Source organism: Pseudopipra pipra, chromosome 4 (assembly GCF_036250125.1).
Source record: "Pseudopipra pipra isolate bDixPip1 chromosome 4, bDixPip1.hap1, whole genome shotgun sequence".
Taxonomy (NCBI): domain Eukaryota; kingdom Metazoa; phylum Chordata; class Aves; order Passeriformes; family Pipridae; genus Pseudopipra; species Pseudopipra pipra.
Genome location: NC_087552.1, coordinates 46,893,130 through 46,909,597, shown reverse-complemented (window position 1 = coordinate 46,909,597; position 16,468 = coordinate 46,893,130). Strand labels below are relative to the sequence as shown.

Here is a 16,468-nt window from a genome sequence, read left to right as displayed (position 1 = left end):
AGAGAAAACAAAACACTTTAAAAGTTTTAAATAATGATGTAAAAGTGGTTAGAATGACTTTGCCTTCACAGGCTTATTCATATTTTGGGTATGTTTAGAAGCATCACAGATGAAGAAGAGATGAAAACAAAATGTTATGTCACTATTGTAAGGTTTTAGACCCTTTTTCTGTTCTGCAAAATATTGCGCTCATACAACCCTGTTTTAATAGGATTAAGACACATATCATTGGGTCTTAATATTTTTACTCAAAGCTACTCTTGTTCTACTGTCAGTCTTTCCACTTCTCTTTACCCTACAGTCAAGATCCTCCATCAACCTTGATGCAGAACTATGATACATTTTTAGCTGCGCTACCTCATCATATTGCAGAGGTTTCTCTTAAAAGGGAAGTATTGATGCAAAGATTTTGTAGAAGTCATACTCATATGCTGAATACGAAAGATGAAAACTGTAGATGAAAACTGTATTGAACTAGGAAACAATATTTCAGATTCTGATTGTGTTGAGTTGTAGACTTATTGCATAGCACTGTAAGGGAGGGAGACAAAAAGTTTTAGTCTATTTATATCTCAGTAATATAATGTCTGGACATAGTTCCACTTTACCTGAACAAAGGCTTTTTAAAGATGAAATATGCTAATGATAAAAATGTCTAGACTGTGTAGCTTGAAGAAAATACTGTATTTCCCTCTTCAACAAACTATAAGTGTTAAGTCATATCCATCCAAAAATACAATGAGGTATTAGATGTATAAAGGAGAGAGTAGTTTGACCAAGAACTTGGTGCAGAAAAGCCTGATGAAATATCTGTCAAGCAATGGAACAAGAGAATTTCAATGTATTTCAACTACTGCATTTTTTTAAGTACACAGAATAGTGCTGGATTATAATTTTGAAACCAAAATGACACATTTGCATGCAAAGCAAGTCACTGAGATGGTGTCTGTGAAACATTTCTGTTTGTTACATGTCACTGACACTCAATAGGGAAAGGAAGGAAAGAAATAAATAAAAAGGAAAGTATTTATTCAGTGATGTAAAACGAAACTATTAAAAGCAGGTGTCCAGATAGAGGAAAACACTATTTGTAGATACCTATACAAAAAACCATACATAGGATATATATAGATATGAGCAGCAGAAGGATATGTATTTCTATTAGCACTAGGCCATTTTCTTTCTTTTTTTTCTTTTTTTTTTTTCTAACACTCTGTAGGGAGAATTTATTAGAAGGTTCTGCAGTTCTTTGTACTAGGGAAGAATCTAAATATCATGAATTATTTAACAACATACACAAGTGTTTTTCAGGTGGTTTATGAACTTCTGATCTCTACAGAACAGAAGAAAAAGAACTTCCAAAACATTTTATAAAGCATATAAATTATGAAGTTTAGAAATTAGGTTTTTGAAAGTACTGCACTGCCTTAAAGAGGTTTTACCTTGAACTTAAAAGGAAACTGAATGGTATAAATGTTAAATGATTGGATTCTTCCATTCCATATTTTTCAGCAGCATATTTTTGCAATTTATAACCTATTTTCCAGGAATATTAACATTTCTCAGTGGCTTCCGCTGCCATTTAATAATCATAAAGACAAAAGTGCTCTTAGCTACATTGAATTGATGGGTCTTAACAAAGTCACAAATATTTCTGGATTCATAACATCAAAACCACTCTCAGACCTGACCAAAATTTTTCAGCGGGTGGACAGTAAAAATCTGTTTAGGAATATCCATCAAGAAACTGTGGTTTTCTTTGAAGAATAAACTTTTTTTTCTTTTTTTTTTTCAAATACCTAAGACAGTGAGTGCATAGTTCAGAGTTGTTTAGTCTAGTTTCATCATAGTTTTTCATGAACTACATTAATATTAATGACTTCCCATTTGTCTAAAATTAAGATATTTGGACAATTAATTCCTTCACTTGAGAAGTTGGTAATATCAGCCTTCTACATACCACAGAGAAGAAATTTATTTTTCAGAAAATAGATTTTTTTCAGTCTCCTGAAATCAAATAATGTGGTAGAAATGTGAAAGAATGACTGATGATCATCAGGGTAGATTTTAAAACACCACCCATCAATTGTAAAAATGAATGCCTAAATCTGTTTTACAGTTCTAATTTACTTTATTATTATTCTCTGTTTGATCTGCATCTGAAAAGTGACTTAGCTACAATCTGCAGCATGCTACTGGAAATACAAAAGTCTATACACATAGATTATTTCCTCAATGTTTTGAGATAAATTAGGTTTGATATGCAGCTTCTTTATAATATTTTTCTTTGCCATATTTCTGAAAGCATTAATCTCTACTATAAACCTATTGTAACACTTCACATTGTAATACTCATCCCTCCAGGGAAAAGCTCATTATTACAATAGCATATGGAGAATTTGCTTTCCTTTGAGATTTACTGATGGCCTGTCACAGTGGCATTTACATCTATGAGTGAATCCTATTCATATAATTAATTTTGCTTTCCCAATCAGCAAAACGCTCTGACGGAGAAGGTAACTATTGCTATTATTAGACAGAAACTACAAAACTGTAGGAAAGACAAAGAGGCTTTTTAAAAGAGGTTTTTAAATAATATAATCAGTCAATTTGATATATGAGATGGAGACAGATGATCCTATCCACAGCAGAGAAGGGCTTTTTCTTTTTAATTATCACTGGTTAATTTGTGAAAAAAGATAAATTTCATAACATCAAAGCAATACGAATTTGAATTGAAATAATTAAAGAATTATTCCAAAAAAGGAAACTTTTAAAATATCATGAATATGTTCCTTTGAAGGTATTAAAATATTTCTCATCAGAAATGCAGAAACATTTTTTCTTTATTTGGTATTTTCCATTTACAAGCTGACCTAGATTGTATTAGAGAAAAACAATTAAAAAAAATTAACCCAAGTGTTTCATTTTGGGTTTTATGCAATATTTTATATTTACCTCTTGCATATCCCTCCTCCTCACATGCCATATAATTTATCTATGTTAATTTTGCTCTGTTAAATAGCGGAAAGTATTTCTTAAAATAGAAGGAAATAGAAGATTCCCCTGAGCAGAAGTGAATAATTTATGTGCTTTGTGTCTATTTAAGCATTATATCCAACCCAACTGATATGAACCTCTACCAATTTGAAATTTGTATTCAAAACAGGAGGTTAAAAATATGCTATCAACTAGAGGTCGTACATGTAAAACAGGTACTCATTTCCCCTTTACTGGCATTTTTACATTTGGTGGTAAAGAAATACTTCAACACTTCCAGTATTTAATTTTTATATATGATAGCCTTGCCAACACACATCGTTGTGCCTTTTTTTTCAGTGAGCATAGGAATCCTCTTATGAAAAAAATAGTTTTGCAATTATAAAACCAATGGAAAGTCTACACATTCACTTAGTAAGCTTTTTGTAGATTTCTATAGAATAAAATAATTGTGACATTGATCTTGCTAGCTGTAGGTCAACAGTTGTGGCAGACTGGGACTGCAGAGAGGTAAACAGATACACAAAGAGGAGAAGGAAGACAAATAGATGTGCTGAACCTACTTTCCTCTTGTGCTCCCAACCACAAAAACCCAGAGAATGCAGGATCTTCCTCTTTCACGAGTGAAATAAATTTGTTTCAAATTAAGAATTAGGAATTTGTTTTCAAAATAATTTTGAAAATATTGTTTTCCAGAAACCTCAAACAATTTGAAATAAATATTATTTCCATTTCTATTTTATTAAAAGGACAGCTGTTTGCCCTGATGCTCAAAGAAACTGATTTCAAGAGTCTTCCAGTAAGACCAAGGGTCCTTAAAGGTGTCCACTGAACAGTGATGTTGCTAGGTAAAATTAGGGTTTCTACTAAGTTCATTTCCTGGAAGTCAGGCTGCAACATAAGGAATAGCCAGGAACTTTTATGATCATGGTGGCAAAAAAATCTGAAAGCCTTTTATTAAGATATTGCAACAATTCAAACAGTGGATTTCTGAATAACTACATTTGACATCACAGTGGAAATTATATGAAAATAAAATTACTATTCACTAATTACAATCTCATTACTTATACTATTTACAAGATTATACATGCACATTTGAACATATATATTAAAGTGACTAAAAAGATTTTGATACATTTACATGTATAAAAATATGGATCTCTTCAAGATGCATAAGAATCACTGCCAGAATAATTATTTTTCCAGAACCTTGATGTATTCCAATGCTTTCTTTCTTATTATTATTGAAATGCAAGGGTAAATGTGCAGGCCTCAAAATCCTTAATATAGTTTACTGATCATCTTTTCTTTATGAAGAAACAAAATTCTCATATGTTCATGTGAAACTTTGATTTTATGAAAACCTAAATTTGGGCATGATTTGGCTGTCAGTTTTGTGACAACAAAACTGCTCAGAAACAGAGAGTTAAATAAGTGTTTTATGGAATTGGTATTGGCCTAAACCAGTAAATAAAAACTTTTTTTGGGAGGTGGGGAGGGATTGTGGTTTTTTTTCCAATTTGCAACTTATGGAAAATAAATAAAGAGGAAAGTTTTGTGACTTAAATTGGAACAGTAGAATGGCATTCAGTACAGCATTTCATGTTATGTCCATGCTCTACATGTCACTGACTTTGACATGTGTCAGCATGCCCTTATTATAACTCCTGAAATTCTCATTAACATAGAAATCACTTTAGTGGGCTTAAAGCTGAGTTCTAATTGCCCTGTACATGCCACTGGTTTAAATCCAATAGGTCTTCATTATCATAGCAACACTTAAATTAACTGAATATTTTATTGTTATTTGACATAGAGGATAAATTAGAAAAACAATTTCCCACATAGGGAAATAAAGGAACTCTTCTGAGAATATTAAAAATATTACTCACTGAGTAGAAAAAGCAAGGAATAAAATGTAATTGAAGAGTTTTTCAGAGTTGTTACCAAGGGACTAGAAAAAGTGAAGAAGCATCAAGGAAAGGTGAGGAAGACCGGAGAGAGGAAATGTTTGAACCAAGGGCTTCACTAAATAAGCAGGTGATGTGAGGGAGGTTAAAGAGAACTGAATGCATGATTATTTGTTAGAGTGGGTGAAGGTAGTGCCAAAATAGCTAAAGACAAGGAAACTATTAAAATCAGAAGTAATATTAAGAAGAAAACAAAAACATAAATGGAATCTCAGGTAGTAAAAAATCATGCATTCATAAGTCAACTAAAACTCAAACTTTTGAAAATCAAGAAAATTAGTAGAAATGTAAGGTTTAGAATGTGAGCTTTTATTTCTTAGAAAAATACCAAAACATGCTTGAAAGTCTTAACTTCCAGGCTGTGAGACAAAGTTCTGGATATGAGACAATCCAAAATAATAATTTAAGAAAAGATATGGGAAAAGGATTCGTCGTAGCCCCGACATCTTAGAGCTACCCCATTCTACACTAAACTTTCCCCTTCCCATAATCTTCCTTACTTTACTCAGGCACTCTGCTAAACATAGTTACATGAAGTTTATCTTCTTTCCAGAAATAGCTCCATTACCTCAGTTGTCTTTCAGAATAGATTTCTTTAAAATAGAAATCTATCTTGTCAGAAAGAGATTGAAGCAACATGCCCACAGGTAATGCTCAAGTGCCCTTTAAGAATTAGATCTCAAGATAAAGTGCCTGGAGAAGTCTGGAGAGCCAAACTGGGCTCTTTGAACAACTAGAAGCACATAAGAACTGGCTGACAAAAAATCTTCTCAGTTTTGAAAACAATTAGCTTCCTTTCATTAGGAACAGTCCAGACCACCTCTAATCATCTCATGATATTTTCTGTATTGTTTCTCTAAGGGGCCTTAAGCTGATATAAACAGATATATTTTAGCTGAGACAAATTGTGACATGGTTTGATCCACATCTTGAGAAAACTGCATCTCATGGAAAATTATTCTGCTAAAATTCCTTTGAGAGTTCTGCTTTGACCTCTGGAGATTAAGCAGTGAATTCTGCCTTGAGATACAGCTAATGATAGAGTGAGAACTGCAAGATAAACAAAATCATTCATTCTTCTCTATGGTTTAGGATATCTCTGGAGTTCTCTTAATTATAGCTATAGCAATAGGAGCTGTTTGGTGGACTGCAGAAATAATAATTTTTTAAACTCATATAAACTCCATCTTCTAAGCCTTCTTTTTCTTATATCCAGTCTAGATGAGCTCCAGATCCTTTGTCTGGCACTAACATGATGCTATGACAAGAACCCAAACCATACTTCTTCACTCACAACTACAACACTGCTATAAATTCCATGTCCTCCACATGCTATAACCTTCACCTTACCGTGAAGCAAGGTATTTCAGAAATTAGGGTAGTGTAAAGCTATGCATACACAAACTGGTAAACTGACAGCAGTAAATACTAATACTACTAGCTGATTTTCTGTCACCATGTCTAGTTAGGCACTGACTTTCAGAAAACACAGAGAACTTAAGAACTTTTGCCTTTCTATTAAACAGGTATGAAACTGCCTAACTGCTTCACAAACTATCAGGGAGACGAGAGGAGAGAATAGACAGACAACAAAATTAAAAAGCCTTGTTTTCTTGTGAAAATGGCTGAAGAGTGTCATAGAATATGGAGATACTCCCAGGAAGGGGAAAAAGAACAAATAGAGTGAGAAAAAAATCTATGGAGAAATTTAGTGTAAGGAAAAAATAGGGAAACTAAATATTGCTCAAATGGAAAAAAAAATAAGTAGCACTATTTAGTATGCTTTAGTAAGCCTATTCACCTAGAATCATAAGAGAAATAGGAGATGAAAATATTATGGATGTTACAGCAGCATTACTTGATGTATAGTACAATTTTTATGGTAGTATATCAAAGCATATTTAATTAGAAGAGCTACAACAAAACGGAGTATGCAGATATGATGAAACAAGACTGTATTTGGTTTAGAGTCCAAAGTATGCCAGAAATGAATTCTACTGTCTCTAACATCAGCAACTGGACACTGAGGACTGTTGTTCAATTTTCATTTAAAAAACCAGTGAAACACTTCTACCTGCAAAATCTGTGAAAATGAAAAACTTGAACAAATTATGTGCTGTCATAACTAGTTCTAGGCTGGACCTACGTGAAATTAGAATTTCCTAATAAGCAGCTTGGATCTAGAAGCAGTGTAAGAGCCCTGGAGCAACCACAGATGAAACATGCCTTGCAGGAGCTGAGGGCACACAGCAGGGCACCTACTGAAACCTACTGATCGTATCCCCCTGGCACTCTGAGCACTTCTGCTGGTCGTGCCTGCTGTTAGATAGGGTTTCATGTAAAGAAAGAACTTTGGCTCTCTTCACACTAATCTGCAGTGTAAAGTTGCCTTGTCTTTCATTAACTCAGCACTGTGCAAATGCTTTCCACTGCTACAAGCTTTAAATGGATTCTCAGACAAGATTCAAAGGGTAATATAATCATAGTCATAACCCCGTATAGTCTGAGACAGATATGCTTGGAGCCCATCTGTGGGTTCCTGAAGCCATGGCATGGCATAATCATAAGCAAGCATAATCATAAGCAAACATAATCATAAGCCCAGCAGAAAAGGACCTGGGAGTGCTGGTCGACAGCTGCTGAACATGAGCCAGCAGTGTGTCCAGGTGGCCAAGAAGGCCAATGGCATCCTGGCCTGTATCAGAAATAGTGTAGCCAGCAGGACCAGGGAAGTGATCTGCCCTGTCATGACACCAGTGAGGCCACACCTCAAGCACCGTGTTCAGTTCTGGGCCCCTCACTGAAAGAAAGACATTGAGGTGCTGAAGCAAGTCCAGAGAAGAGCAACAGAACTGGTGAAGGGCTACAATGTAAGACATATGAGGAGTGGCTGAGGGAGCTGGGAGAAAAGGAGGCTCAGGGGAGAGAGACCACATCACTCTCTACAGTTACCTGAAGGGAGGTTGTAGTAAGGGAGCAGTCAGCTCTTCTCCCAGACCACTAGTGACAGGAAAAGTGGAAATAGCCTCAACTATGCCAGGGGAGGTTCAGGTTGGATATCCAGAACAATTTCTTCCCTGAAAGAGTGGTTAAGCATTGAAATGGGCTTCCTAGGGAAGTGGTGGAGTCCCTGGAAGTGTTCAAGAAACAACTGGCCATGGTGTTTAGTGCTGTGGTTTAGCTGACAAAGTGGTGTTCTTTCGAAGACTGGGCCCAGTGACCTTGGAAGCGTTTTCCAACCTTAATGATTCTATGATTCTATAAACCAGCCACTGATAATAAAGAATTTTAATTGTTCCTGTTTTTCCTTTTGAAAGACAATTACAGAAACTCTTGTGTCTGAGACATCCTGCTAATGACTATCTAATATTTCATCTAATATTCACCATCATACTACCGAGTTTCAAAATTTCCTAATCTAGTGTTCAAGATCTGATTTCCAGTGCTTCAAATCTATGTACCTCATTCTAGCACAAAGAATGTTATTAAAACTGAAAATAAGATCAGACCTGAAACAACTCTCTTTGCAATCTCCCTCCAGGCTGAAGAAGGGTTTTGAACAATGCATGCATATTATATACCACTTAAAGCTTCTTTGAATATCCTTTTCTCTGTGGTGTGTTTTTATTTCACATTAGATATAGCCCTATAAGAAATACTTTACTTAAACTCCAGATCAAATATCCACCTATTTTCTGTTTTCTAGAAGATCAGGTATCTTATCAAGAGAAAAATATTTCTTTAGATTAGTAGATTTTACCCAGCTGCTATTTCATCCCAGTTTTTACTTACTTTCAAGCCCTTAATGATTCTTTCAAAATAATATCATACAGCATTGCATATTAGTGAGTTCAGACTAAAGGGTCTAATTTACTAGATGACTCTCTTAATCCGTTATTTTCATCCATTCCACTAGAAGTGAAAATTTTCATCTCTGCGCCCAGCATTACATAGCTGATAGTTAACGGTATGCGAGGCTTGACACAGAAAAAAAAATATTAAAGTTGATCTTGCAGTTACCCCCAGAGAAAACAACAACAAATTAATTTATCCCCTTATTAAGGAGGTTATTGAGGGCAAAGCTATCTGCATTTAACTACTATCTGTCTCTTTTCTGCATGGATATTTCCTATTAGTGCACCATGTTTTAATGTACTATTAGCCTAAAATCAATATTTGGGGATTATATTAACAGTTTAGCTTTCCTAACTGTGTTCCTGTGAGAAAAAGTAGTGAAAGAAATATGAAGATTAAATTATTAAGATATAATTCATCTTCCTGATTCTAATGCATGATTCTTTTATGCTGCTTATCCCAACTAATGAAAGTCAGCTTTAATTAGTTTTTGAGATTTGACACAAAAGCCTTCACAAAGGACTGTATAAAAACATTTTCTGAAAGCAAAACCTTACTAGCTATTATTTGAAAATGCAAGAAATGAGAAAGATGTGACTAAAGTGGTAGACACATAGGAAGGAAATATATTAGAATTCAACTAAATTTTATTTTTACACAACACACTTCTAACAGTACATTTTAGATATGCTTCTCTGTACGAAAACCACAAAATCTGGCTAAAGAACAAAGAGTGGTTGAGGCAAAGTTTGGATATATGACACTAATATCTGACCTTTTCTTTTTGTCCCCTATCCGGAAAAGATTAAGTTATGTTTCATTCACAGTAATAAAGGTGGTCAGTATTCCATTTCTTAAATTAAGTAGTGAATTGGTTTACATTTCTAAGGCTATGAAAAGGTTTTCAGCACATTTTATTTTGAAGAAAAATAAAAAAAATCTGATGTCTGAGGTTTATTACCTGACCACAAATACGTATTCCAACATGAAAATTATGGGATGATTTATATTTTAATTAAAAATCTAATGTATATTCTATTAACTTCAGCCTATCTGTTTGGGTGTATTGGGCAAACAATCATCTAAATTATAAATGATTGCTTTTTTATATTAACAAAAAATTGAATTTATTATTTTGGAAAATTAATGCAGGACTTGAACTACAATAAAAAGAACAATGGGTTTGGGTTTAACCATTTGAAATAAGACTAAAAGACAGATGGCAACTGGAATTTTGAAAATAATACATGATCTGAGTGTCTAACTGTATTTTGCTACCAGAAAACAGCACAAACCTGTAATTATTTATAGTTCTTTCAAGATAAAAGGTTAAAAAGGTTCTGCAGATTATACCTGCTACAAAGATTCGTGCCAATAGCCAAGAAACCACTGTTCTAATGTTAATTGTCATAATTTTAAAATTACTAAATTGACTTGAAAGATTTCAAAAAGAATATCACTGAATCCCAACTAATGTATATGAGCACATAAGCAGAACTCAATAGGGACTGAATATATTAAGAATAAAATCACTTACACATTAGCTAACATCGCTTGGCCAAACAGCAAGGGTTTCTGTTTCATCAATTTTTTTGACAAAAAGTTTGGGTTACATTAATTATTAATGAGAGGGCAGAAAGTTGAATAGAAAATGCTTACTAATTTAAGTCTACTTTGGAAAAATAAGCTGAAGGAATGGTAGAGTTGAAAACATTAAGCAACAATAGGAATTGTGGCAATGAATAAAGACAAAAGACTGGAAGGGTGAATGCCGCATGTGTAAATTTCAGAACCAACATGAGGTGATTTTATCCCTCCTTAAATTAAACCTGACGACACAGGGTTATCTGTTTTATCATACATTTTTGGTCTGTTAATATTATTTAATGATTAGAAAGAAGTAGATAAAGCAGTGTCTCCATGTTCTTTTGAGTGGAAAAGCTCCAGTCTCTTACCCAAATTTTTGGTACTCTGAAAAAAGAAAAGCTTGTTATGTTTCCACTTTGATTTCTGCTGAACTCCTTCTGATTAGAGACCATATCACCTTGGTGGTTATCACTAATAAATGCCTTTACAATTACTTTCCACAAAGGACTGACAGGAGTCTTGCAAGGGGACAGAATTTTTTAAGATAAAAATCTAGTGAGTAGAATCCTCTGGAAGACCCCAAAGCTATACATTACTTTAACATTTTTAGTGTAAATAATCAAACACAATAATTTACTTCATATATTCCATGTACAACAGTCAAACTTGTCCACAGGGGTAGCTTCCTGCCAATGATTTTTGCAACATCCTAAATGCCTTTGCAAATGTAGGTAAGAGCATTTAACTGTGCTTTTCTATAGCAATTAATTAATTAAGGAAGGATCTTTGATTTTCTGTGATTGTCACATATTCTCATATATAAATCACAGATTAGTATTTACCAGTGCACATTTGCGCTTCAAAAAAAAAGCTTTCACTATAAACTTTTCTAAGTTTTCTCTTTCTCAGTCTACAAATGTTTTTACCTTAAGTTTTTAACTTAATCTTTTACTATTTACTTATTTCTCCACTTTAGTGACTATGTCCAGAAAACTTTGGATTTTTTACATTTACAAATGTAGCCTCCATTGTTTATGGATTTTTGAAAAGTGTATTTGCAGTATTCAAAAAAACCCAACCACCCAGAAACACCACTTGATGGAAAATTGGGGAGAGTTTACTTTAACTTGGCTTATGTATTCTGTAACAGCTCATAAAAAAATCAAACTCTGGGTCTGTTGCTGTTGAACAGTACTGTGCACGTTTGACCTTAAAAATGCCTGAATATTCCAGTCTCTAGGTAAAATATACTTCTCTAGGATTCTGCTATGGGAGATAGGTCATATATAAAAAGTAATGTATTTTACATTTTGTGTGATAGGATTTGGTGTGGTTTTTTTGACTAGTTAGAACAAACTAGGGTCTACCAGTGTTTTGGATATGTATGAGTCATTGAACAGCAGTATATATTAATATACAGATATTCTGCTTTTAATCCAAACTTAATTATCTTTGAGAATATTTGATTTTGAGCACCTACTTGAGGTCTTGGGAAGGTTCTGCTCTGATATGGGGTGTCTCCACAGAGTGCCCAAACACTGCCCCTTCTGTGCCTAAAATACATAAATAAAACACAGTACAATTACTTTGGAAAATAAAAACACATTGAAATATATGACCACAAATTGACAATTTTAGGACAAATATCTGAACAAATCCTTTATTATGATTATAAATGTTTCTTCATATTTATGTTTTCATTTCTATATCAAAATCTGGACCAACTTCATGTGCAACTTTAGACTTCTGCTTGTCAGACTATGAATTTCACATACAAAACTGAAAACACTTATAGATACAAATTTTTCAGCAACAATTTGCCTGAATGCTTATCTCAAAACTTTGTAGAATGGTTGTTTTACAGAAAATGAAAATAATATCACAGGTTTCTGTGACAAAAACACATTAGAGAAATATCTGCTCTATCTTGCATTATGGTTATTTTTATTACTTAAACTGAGATGCCAAGCCTTCAAAAGTTTTGAAATAACTTTTGAAATAACAGTCTACTCCCTGAAGTTGCTGGCTGAATCTCAATATCTGACAGTTTCAGAGTTTCTTTCCAGAGATCTTTCTCATTGAAAAGTTTTATTCTCAAAGAAATTAAAGAGACTTCTCTGGAATGTGTTTTGGATTTAGTGTTGGTAGTGAGCACTAAAGTATCTCCTACTGGGCACTCAAAATCAAGGCAATGAAAATTGATAACGATTTCTTAAAACTGAATTGATTATCTACTGAATTTTGATTTCTATAACTAGGTCGAATTTGAAAAAGATAATTCCGCATCTTTGATCAGATAACCAAGATTTTTCATTAAAAACTCCTTTTCAATGAAAAAAAAAACATTCTGGTAAATTTTCAAGGAATTTATTTGAACAAAAGACAGCTGTTTAAATAATCAATTTTAAATGCATTTTTAAAGGAATATGGAAAAAAAGACAAAAATAATAATTATCTGATTATAGCAGGTTCTTTGTTAAAATAATAATAAACTCAGGAGATTGATACATAATGAACAGCACTATAAAATCAGCATTTCTCTTAACTCTCAGATGCAAGGTCTGAAGACACACAAGTTGTTTATACCACTCAATTTATATTTAATAGATAGCACTAGCTTACCTATGTTCTTAGGCATCAAACTTCGTCTTCTTTTTTTTCCCCCTGAACTATCATCATGCCTATTTTTGTTTACTGATTTGCCCAATGCCATTATTTTTGTCGCCCATTAACTTTACATAAACTTAACTTTCCTTCTCTGAAGATGGTGACTGGTGTGCTGGTTTCAGGAGGGGCAGAATTAATTTTCTTCACAGTGGCTCATAAGGGGCTGTGTTTTGGATTTATGTTGAATACATTGTTGATAATATAGAGATGTTTCTATTATTGCTGGGCAGTGCTTACACAGAGCCAAGGCCTTTTCTGCTTTTCATACTGCCATGCTGGTGAGGAAGTTGGGAGGCTGGGAAAGACACAGCCAGGACAGGTGACTTAAACTGACCAAAGGGATATTCCACACCATATGACATCATGCTCAGTATATAAAGTGCAGAGAAGAAGGAAGAAGGGCTGGGGGGACCTTTGGAGTGATGGCGTTTGTCTTCCCAAGTCACTGTTAGACATGGTGGGGCCCTGCTTTCCTGGGAATGGCTGAACACCTGCCTGCCCATGGGAAGCAGTGAATGAATTCCTGCTTTGCTTGTGTGCATGGCTTTTACTTTCCCCATTAAACTGTCTTTATCTCAACCCAAGAGTTTTCTCACTTTTACCCTTACGATTCTCTCCTTGATCCTACTGGTGGGAGAATGAGTGAGTGGCTGTGTGGGGCTTCGTTGCTGGCTGGTGTTAAACCACAACAACTGGGCATTGTGTAATGCAAATAGAGTAAAACTATTGAGTGAATGTCTTTCCAACAGAGAATTGCCAGCAAAGGTGAAAGAACAGAAATAAAAATTTATCTTCTATCAAAACAAAATCAAGAAAATTTTCTGACATCACAATTGAGTCTGGGATTAATTGTCATATTTCAACAATAGAAGCTTTCTTGTGTTCGGAGCCTTGAATTCTGAGTAAATCTGAAAATATATCTACAGTATCTCACAGCAGCTGTGTAAGAAGTGCTCAACACAACAGAGGCACTACTATAATTACTACAATATTTAAAAAGCATAAAGTATTTTCAATTATTTAAGTATTTAAATATTTCACAAGTTTGGTGTTTTGGGTTTTTTTTTTCAGAAATTTGACTGTCAATGAAGAAAATTATTTAGATATTTTTACAGTTAACTAATAATATTTAGTTAACTAATCTTTGATCTTACCAGGATTCGAAAGCAGAATGAGGTTATAAATGTTGAATTGATAATACCATTTTACAGTGTTAAAACTGTTCTTGCCTGAGCAAGAAGCCAAAAACAAATCTGAGTGAACTTTAAACTGTTAATAATTTTCTAAATTCCACCTTACATTCCTATTTTTTTACCTCCAGAAATCTATAAACTTTACAAATATCTTGGCAAAGAACACTGGAAACAATTTTATTACAGGTCTTCCTTTGAAGATCTCACAAAGAAACTAACAAAATCCACTATCTATAATGAAACTTTGCTGACTGTTATGGAGAACCACAGGAAGGAAAAAAACAGCATCTATTTTTTCCTAAAAGTATTCAAAGAGGTGCCGTGCAGAATCAGTTTTTTAAATCTGAGATCGACTTACAATTCTTCCACCTTTAAGAGGCTGGAATAGCATGTCTATATAGCCAGACCCTGTGTCTCTCAAAATAAAGCTCAATCTCATCCATAATGAAACTCTATGGAAGCAGAACATCCAAAATCAGAGTGTGCTTCCAGATCCCATTAATCTTTTTCATCAGTAAAATTAAATGCTTTCAAGGCCAAGGGCTTTTTATGTTTTTGAGGGTGACAGTGGGATATGAAGATGTAAATTACTGAGCAGAATGCAGAGTTGCTAGTCTTTACTTATGAGAAGACCATGTCTGTAACGTTTGAAAGAGCATTACCAAAGCAAATATGCACAAAACATCACTGTAGTATGAGTCAGAGATTAAATCAACCAGAAGTATCAAAGATAATAGTCGGAAAAAACTGATAAAAAAAGTTAAATGACAGCTTGTTCTAAACGAGCTTTAGCATTTCCTCACTGTCAGCAGCATTTGTTTGAAAGACGAGAAGGCAATTCTCTCTGAAGAAAATATAAATTTGGAAAGAAAGACCAAGTTTGTCCAAGCAGACTGGAAATCCAGGCACGTAAAATTACAGATAAACTGATATAATTAAATAAAATATAGTTAAAGCTAATACCAAACCAAATGTGCTCCTTGTGCTATTTAAAGATACAATCCTTAATGTTTTTTCATCTCATACAGCCTCAAAAGCGAAAGCACAACAGTCCTTGTGGGAAATGCTTTATCCTTAAAAAAATGGCTTCAAGAATATCTTCAACTATAATATTCTTTTTTCAATTTACTATATGCAACTCTGTAGTACTTTTAATGGGAAGTTAGATTATGTAGTTCAGTACTGTTAAGAAATGGTACTATGAACATACCTTTTAATGAATGATAAACATAACAATAAAAATTCAGATTCAAAGGGAATAGCATGTGTTTTTTTTTTAATGAAAGAAATATACTTCAGGTATTTAATAATTTACAATGTTAAAATACTTATTTTTTACACAACTAAGAGAAGATTCTATTAACTGTATTCCCTGACTTACAGAATTATAACCAAGACCTACTTTGAGATGAGTGAAATTCTAGCAAGAAATGAAACATACAAAATAAGGAATAAAAAGAAAAGACTTGAACCTTCAAGCTCTTTCAAGTATAGCTCAAAAGGAAGTAGTTAGGGAAGTGAATTCAAAGGAACACGAGTTGGAGTGGATAACTATAAAAAGTGAATCTTTTAGAGGAAATAAAATAGCAAGAGCATGGAGTAGGTGCAAAGGATGTGAAATCAAAACTGTAAGTGGAACTGAATAAAATTACACCTCCAGCTTCCATTGGAAGAGAATGAATCAAGACTTCACGAAGAAAAAAGCATCTGTGCAGGCAAACTACTGATCAAAGAATATCAGTTGTTATAGAGGTTGCTAGAGAAAACTCAGTAAATAGCCTGAATCAGGTAAAAAGGCCAAAAGTTCAATTCTGTATTTATAGAGAAACCTCTTTATGCATAGCTGATTCATGAACACTAGACCTTTAAAATTACTCTTTTTTGACACAGAGCAAATCAAAATGACCATTTCACTACAAGCAAAACCAGTCACATGTTCCTGCTGAAAGTGAATATTCAGAATTGAGAGAGACCAGTGCAAACTAGTAATTTATGCTCAGTTTACTGGTTCCTGAAATACAGCCTTTGGGAAATGATAAGATTCATAAAACCAATGGAACAACGTTGGCATTTGGTTCTGGATTATATTTGTTTATGTATGTTCATGTTGAGGAAATTTTGACATTTTTTTAATCAGCAAATAATCCTTTCATAGTTTATGGGTAGTTAGATTACATCACAAAATGGTACCTT

At 33.8% G+C, this 16,468-nt stretch overlaps 1 protein-coding gene across 2 annotated transcripts in view; it reads right to left on the bottom strand.

Annotated features, from left to right (window-relative positions):
* SGCZ (sarcoglycan zeta) overlaps nt 1-16,468 on the bottom strand; it is a 421,202-nt gene that overhangs the window by 15,432 nt on the left and 389,302 nt on the right. For both annotated transcript variants that reach the window (XM_064652798.1, XM_064652797.1), the window contains one exon: nt 11,896-11,968. In XM_064652798.1, the coding sequence (XP_064508868.1) occupies nt 11,896-11,968 (73 nt within the window). The remainder of the gene's footprint in view (nt 1-11,895; nt 11,969-16,468) is intronic.